The 7,587-nt window shown below is 41.5% G+C and overlaps 1 protein-coding gene across 1 annotated transcript in view; it reads left to right on the top strand.

Moving 5' to 3' along the window:
- Positions 1–4,270: 4,270 nt before the first annotated feature.
- Positions 4,271–7,587, top strand: part of LOC117429282 (RNA-binding protein MEX3B-like) — a 4,118-nt gene continuing 801 nt past the window's right edge. The window contains exons 1-2 of the mRNA XM_034048621.3: positions 4,271–4,860; positions 5,708–7,587. The exon at positions 5,708–7,587 is cut by the window's right edge and continues 801 nt beyond it. Coding sequence (XP_033904512.3) covers positions 4,638–4,860; positions 5,708–7,140 — 1,656 coding nt within the window. The 5' untranslated portion in view covers positions 4,271–4,637 and the 3' untranslated portion in view covers positions 7,141–7,587. The remainder of the gene's footprint in view (positions 4,861–5,707) is intronic.

Genomic DNA, 7,587 nt, shown 5'->3' with positions numbered 1-7,587 from the left:
CCAGAACACGGTCTAGAATTACATAGCGAGATTCAGAAGCTTTGTTTCCGATATGAATGCAATCCTGCTGATTAGCACCCGGCATGCAGAAGGCTTTAACACTTGTCACTTTAATCTCTTCAAAACTACTTAGGCTTGCTTTGCTCTCATAATGTTGCTTTAGTGTATATTTGATGTTGCTCTTAATAGGATCCATTTGTATATGGTTTAATCTGCAGCTGTGCTATATGTACACATTATCACTCTCTTTTCTTGAATTCGGGTTCCTGGCCTAAGCTTTGGTGCAGGCATTGTGTATGCAAGTGTGATCAGATGTATTAGCTGCACAGTTTCATTTCGAGATTTGAAACTAATCTGAGTCTTGTCGTAAGGTGCCTTGCAGATTTTAACTGTGATCTTCTGTAAAATGTTGTGATGTGTAAAGCTAGGGCTGTTTGCTACCATCATCAGGTTTAATAATGAATGTATTGCTTGTGTATATTTCAATGGTTGGAGAAACATGTGTTGCATACAGCATTACCGACAGCAAAAGCAGAGAAGAGGGTCTCCGTGATTAACAGGAAAGTGCTGGAGGAGGTTGGATTGACTCCCCATCATTAGCATAAAAATAGCCTATACAGAGCAATTTGATTAGCTACATGCATGATAGGACAGTAACCTTGTTCTAGTCTCAATGATTTCTTAATAAGATTCCGTCTGCTTAGGAGACGTCCCACAAACGGTGTATTGCTGTTATAAAACCATGCTCTTGTATACTCAATTGTAGTCGTACATGGCCCTCTTCGTAACATTTTAAGGTCTGTTTTAAGGAATGTTTTGTTCAGGACTGCAATTTGGTTAATCTAATCACCCCATACTGGTATACATTGGCATGTAACTGCATAATCAATCTGTATATTTTATACTTCTTCCTCGTATTGTTGTCATTTTGTGACAGAAAGCAAGTCCTATGAGCGTCCTGAAACTGCTACAGCTTCTTGCTGGATTGAAAGGCGATCTGTGCATTACAAATACATTGTTGTGGGTAAAACAGTATGGCATAAGTGAACAGAATCGTTCATTAAGAGTCTTGTCAGTGAGTGTACCAGGAATGAGTCATAGAAAACAGAATCTCTCCACTCATACTTCATTTATCACAAATGTTAACAAGCTTTAGATAAGATCACTTTTTGTTGTCTTTCCAATGACCTTATGAGAAAATGTTTTGCACTGTTTCTTATGAGATGCATTAAGATGTAAAGAGATTGATCAATAAGATAATTATTTGGAAACACATTATACCTTTGAGAACATGCTGTGACCTGCATCTCCTCATTCACTGTAATGAGCAGAGGAGGCTTCATCCTAAACACTACACTGAGACAATTAAACTACTGGGATTATAGAGGGTTTAGTATGTTGTGGTAAATGTATTGTAAAATGAAGTATGTAATCACAAGGTGCCTTCAGCCTACGGCATCAAGAATAGCTAATTAACCTAGTTTTAAAGAATTCCATATTTATTTAGCAAATAAAACTACTGGTAACTTCAGTGAATCTTTTAAGATGCAATGTTAGTTATAGGTACTTTACGCGCCATGCTGCAAATTACATCATTTGGCAATAAATCTTTCTTGTAACACTTATATTTCACACTTCTTTATATATCCTGTGATGGATTTCTAGTACAGACAAGGTCATCATGTTAGAAGTCTGTGTCCAAGTGATCAATCATGTTTTGCTTAAAAGGGCTGACTTGTATATAAAAAAAAAATGATATACTGGCATAGAACTGCACCATAGAAGATTATATAATTACATAAGATGTCATTAAAGATTTAACCATTGGACGAAGGATATACATCTGGTATCGCCAGAAAAAAAAAGGAATATCAAAAGTTAATTCTTGCATTAAAGTTTACGTATGCTCGCACAAACCACACCAGGAAACCACAATCCTGAACATGAAAGGAGGAACTGTGTAATTGAAGTGTGTCTTTGCAGTTTTAATGAGGCATTTTAAAAAAAAAAACTGAAAATCTATTATCGTACATGATATTAATCTGGTGAGCCACAGAGCACAAATATGGAAGGAAATTTGCTGGACCAACAGGAAGTCAAACCTTAATACAGTATTCTGAGCGACTATCACAAATTAAACATGCTGTCAATAAAACAAATTTCTTTTTTTTTTTAAAGAAACATATGAAGGACACTGAATTACTTCAACATTGCTGTATGGTGGGAATAATACACGTGTTATGTGATGCAATGCAATTTGTCCCCATATAAACCAAACTCTAGTACTGAAATGAAATGTCCTGATAATGTATAGGTTTAGACTGTATGGGTAAACGTAAGGGAACGCACGTCCAGATGTTTTAAATGCACTTTGTGTTCAAGCATGAATGCGATTATGTTGCGGGAGAGGGGATGTTAACAAAAGAAATTCCAGCCCACATTTGCAGGTTGAAAGCAGTTTCTATTAGCATACCTATTGTGGTGCGGGAGTAGGCGCGAGGTGACAAAGCAAGTCCTCTTCCGTTTGAATTGTTCTGAACGGAGTTGAGATGTCTTTTGTGTTAGATAAGCGAATTCCCATCCCCCACTCGATCACCCCCCCAGCTCCAGCACGTCCACAAAGACAGACTTGTCTTGAAGATGCAGCATCCTTTGGAATCAGCACATCCACACTGCACACATCATTTCAATGTGATTTATTTATATTTATTCTGTGCTGATGTTGCGAGTTTATTGACCAAAATAAAAAAGAATCGCCTTTTACGTGGCAAAACCTATTCTAGTGTACCTATACAATACAATTATAAAATGAAAACACGGGTATAACAACAGAAACTGTGCCTGCAACAGATGGAATAAAATACGACCATGTGTAACATTAGTTTAAATACCTACTGCACTGCATGGTGTCATTTGTGCACAGCGGAGGACAGTTCAAAGTAGGTTACTCTGCAGACTACAGTACTTGTAAACATTCAGTGCGTAATATTGGTGGGGGAAAAACCACACACAAAGTATTTACTGTATACCACAATGAACGAAATTATGTTTCTCAAAGATCAATTGAATCACAAACTTTATAACCATCCACGTGTAAACATCCCGAGGAAATGACGACTATTTGTGATCAGCAATTACCTGTAAAGTGTTCCACGCTGGACAACGACAAAAAAAAAGCTGTCAATTGGGAAGCCACGTTATCACAGAAGGGTTATCTCTCGAACACAAATCATGTATTCGTTTATTTATTATACTCGAGAAGACGCAGATATCTATTTCGCGTTAATTCCCTCCTCGTGCCGTGCTGTTAAACGTTTAGCTGTTTTCTGATAAGCTGGTAACGTGCACAGAAATGCAGCAGCAGCAGAGCCTGCTTGTTAGAATACATGTTTGGACATGCTCGTGCACGGTTTAGCACAAGCCAACACGCTGTTTTTAATTACAGTGGCCTCATTTGTGCAAGACAGCCGTTCGCTACTCTGCACTAGACATATGCAATACACGCTATCTTTGGTTTATTGCATCGTGTATGCATTCTGATAAAAAATAATAATAATAATAATCGTTTTCTTAAAAATGCATTTTTAAGATATTGTTTCTGGACATCCGAGTCTGTTTGCTGGAGACGTAGTTATATTTTATTACAGCATGAATCAAAAATTGTTGTCTTTGTGTCCGTTTTTATCACTCGCTATATTCACTGAGCTCTTGCACACACTCTACTCACCTTAACCCGCCTCGTTGTCTATTTGCCTATACAGTTTATAATAGTTACAGACTGCTGTCTGTGTTTATATTACAGACAGTGTTTTTTTTATTATTTTAATATTCCGATGTGATGATGTCTTAAACTGCTAAATGCAGTGCTACGGGTTACCTTATAATACAAAATCATGGTTGTAACCGATTTGCCCGTGGCACGACATTTTTCTAAGTGTGCTATAACAAGCAAGAAGGCTATCATATCATTTCCTAAACTAAAGTCATTTTTTTATGTGGATGACCGCACTTGTTTGAAAATCCATGATCTATTAGCAACCTTTCTAAGTTTACTTAAAAATGCAAATTAAACTAGATACGTTGATTTATACTAATGAAGCATGCCAGGTACAAGACACAAGCAGTGCTGTTTTTTTTTTATTGTTTCGGAGATAACAAAGAAAGGAGTTTGCCTGAGGGGTCAGGCATTTGGTTTCAACCCCTTTGCACGATGGCTAGCCAATCAGCTGAGATATGCAAATACAAGCACCACTGCACCGTCCCTTCCCAGTCGCTGACGTCATGTTCACATATTCCCCAGTAGTGCTGTCTGGCGGCTGCTGCTCAGACAGAAAACAGAAAGAGCTGAGTGAGCCGGGGAGGGGCTCTTTTAAGGAATATTGCCATTGCCGGCATTCCAACAATCTAGAATTCTGGTGTCCGTGTTCTATCCGTCCCGTAGAATTTGGGGATCCGGTTTATCAGTACGTCCAGTTTAACCGGATTGCACTGAATACTGACTGCAAAGAAAAAGAGAAGCACTGATTTGGCACCGGACCCCCTGTTCCTTACGAGTCCTACCCTCCTTCCTTAGTTTTTTTCCCCCTTTGTCTGATCTTCCTGATCCCTGGTTACAACCAGACTGCGAAATTTCAAAGATGCCAAGCTCACTTTTTGCCGACATGGACAGGAACGGAAGCAGCGGGGAGACCCACGAGGACCAAAGAGCCCTGCAGATAGCACTGGAGCTTTCTTTGCTCGGTTTGGACAACGATGACAATTCCGTCTACGATAACGAACCGAGAAGAAAGAGCGTCAACATGACCGAGTGCGTCCCAGTTCCAAGCTCAGAGCATGTAGCCGAAATTGTCGGAAGGCAAGGTGCGTAAAAATATGTCAGGGTTTTCAATATTATAATGCTTCTGTCATTTTAACACAACTGACATGTAATCTCTCGTCTGAATAATCACGGGCTGCGCGGCTCTGCACTGTGTGCAGACCTGTTAATGCAGTAAGGGTGAATAACTTGGTGCTATTTTCTATACTGCACGGTCACGGCTGCTACCTGCTGTCTAGGAAGACAAAGAAGTGGAGGCATGCTTGCAGGACACTGACGGAACACTGCCTCACTAACTAATAAAATGCGCTGTTAGCTTTTTGTGTTATTATTTTTATTTGTTGTGGTTTGTGTGTATGTGTGTGTGTAATTATATATATATATATAATATATATATATATATATATATATATATATATATATATATATATATATATATATATATATATCACAGTGTTAGATAAAGTCTGAAACCTGCCAACACTGAGATATTGCATAACAGAACCGAATTTTAAGGTTCATTGCCTGAAAGTTTTTCCTGAATTCCTTAACTTGCAAAAAAAAAAGTCTTGAAACAAACAAACAAAAAACCACAATGATAATAGTTGTGTATAAAACACTTTCTACTGCAGTACTAGGATAGTTTAGCGGTTTTCTTTCTCCTACGACATACTGTAGCCGTTAACATACAGCAGTCTGCTGCAAGCAATCTGCACTCCTCTATTTTTGGAATAACAGCAGCAGTTGCCTTGAATAAGTAACTATGTCAAGATATATCATCATGCTGGTATTCATTATTTTGTATATATTTATTATTATTATTATTATTATTATTATTATTATTATTATTAACATTTAGCTTTTGTCCCCTCCTTTTTTTTCCATTCCTAGGATGTAAAATCAAAGCTCTCAGAGCTAAGACCAACACCTATATCAAGACCCCAGTGCGTGGGGATGAGCCAGTCTTTGTTGTGACTGGCAGAAGGGAAGATGTAGCAATGGCCAGGAGGGAAATCATCTCAGCCGCAGAGCATTTCTCCATGATCCGAGCCTCCAGGAATAAAAACAGCAGCTTGAACGGGGCTGCCACAGTCCCGGGGCCACCCAACCTGCCCGGGCAGACCACCATCCAGGTGCGGGTGCCCTACAGAGTGGTGGGGCTGGTGGTGGGGCCCAAGGGGGCGACCATCAAACGCATCCAGCAGCAGACACACACCTACATCGTCACTCCGAGCAGGGATAAAGAGCCAGTCTTTGAGGTCACGGGCATGCCTGAGAACGTGGACCGAGCCCGGGAGGAGATCGAAGCGCACATCGCCGTGCGCACTGGGGGTCTGATCGAGCTGACAGACGAGAACGACTTCCACGCCAATGGCACCGATGTGGGATTTGAGCTTCATGGCCCAGGGAGCCTGTGGAGCAAGCCCACGCCCAGCATGACCCCCCATGCCGGCCGCAAGCCTTTCTCCAACTACCGCAATGACAGCTCCAGCTCTCTGGGGAGTGCCTCCACAGACTCCTACTTTGGGAACAACAGCAGTTCCAGGCCGGCAGATTACAGCCCAGCAGATTACAGCCCGCCAAGCCCTGCCTTGAGCTACACCGCTTCAAACAATGGCAACAACAACAACAACAACAACAACGTTAACGTCCATGGCAATGGGAATGGATTTATCTATGGGAGTGATGTCATTTCCCCAGATTGCACTGACTTGACCTTCGACTCTCCGCCAGGGTTTGACCCCGCACCTGCCCCACCCGGGTCAACCCTGATCTGGTCCCAGTACGAACGCAACGTGGCCACTTCTACCACCACCGCCACCACCACTGCCATCTATCCAACCAGTGCTTCCACTAACGCCAACGGGATCATTGCGAACCAGAGACGGGTGAACGGCGTGGGGTGCACCGCCAAGCCTCGGCTCTCCCCTCCCTTGCACCACGTCACCGGGGTTGTAGACCATCCTCTGGCACGCAGAGTGCGCAGTGATCCTGGAGGTGGAGGCCTCGGCTTCCCTGGTTATACCAGCAACGGGCTTTCCAGTGGCATTGGCTCTCTCTCGGGGTCCCCCCTGTCTGGGGTCCCCTCTGATTCCTCTTCCTCGAGCTCTTCGTCCAGCTCCTCCTCTACCTCGTCTGGTACAGGGAGGAAGGGCAGCCGGGATTGCTCGGTTTGCTTTGAGAGCGAAGTGATCGCAGCCCTGGTCCCATGTGGCCACAACTTGTTCTGCATGGAATGTGCGAACCGCATCTGTGAGAAAAACGAGCCCAAATGCCCCGTCTGCCACGCTGCAGTTTCTCAGGCTATACGTATATTTTCATAAAATATAAAAAGAGAACAAAAAAATGTTGTTGTACTGCATTATAAAGATATAATAACCAGTATATATAAGTATATAAAGCTGCAGTATCCAAAAAGGGACACAACTTTTCAGGACTTGGGAGGGAAAAATCTCTAACATCTAGTGCATGTTACAAATAATAAAGATTAGTAAATTATAGTAATAGTGAATTTTACAATATATTTATAAAGTTCCAAAAAGTGAACTCATGATTGAGGTACTTAAGTCCTGTAATGTACAGACTGTTAGTGAATGGGCCTTCTGATATTGGAAACATGCTAATTGCAGAGCAAATTGTTGGGTGCTTTGTAGAAAGTCGAGCCGTTCCTGTGGAAAATGAAAATGGGGGGGGGGGGGGGAGATACTGCAGCTTTAGCAAAAAGAATAAAACAACATATCTTATATATATTAAAAAAAATCCACAAGTTT

This window comes from Acipenser ruthenus, chromosome 24, assembly GCF_902713425.1.
Source record: "Acipenser ruthenus chromosome 24, fAciRut3.2 maternal haplotype, whole genome shotgun sequence".
NCBI classification, from domain to species: Eukaryota; Metazoa; Chordata; class Actinopteri; order Acipenseriformes; family Acipenseridae; genus Acipenser; species Acipenser ruthenus.
This window is presented reverse-complemented; position numbering and strand designations above follow the sequence as displayed.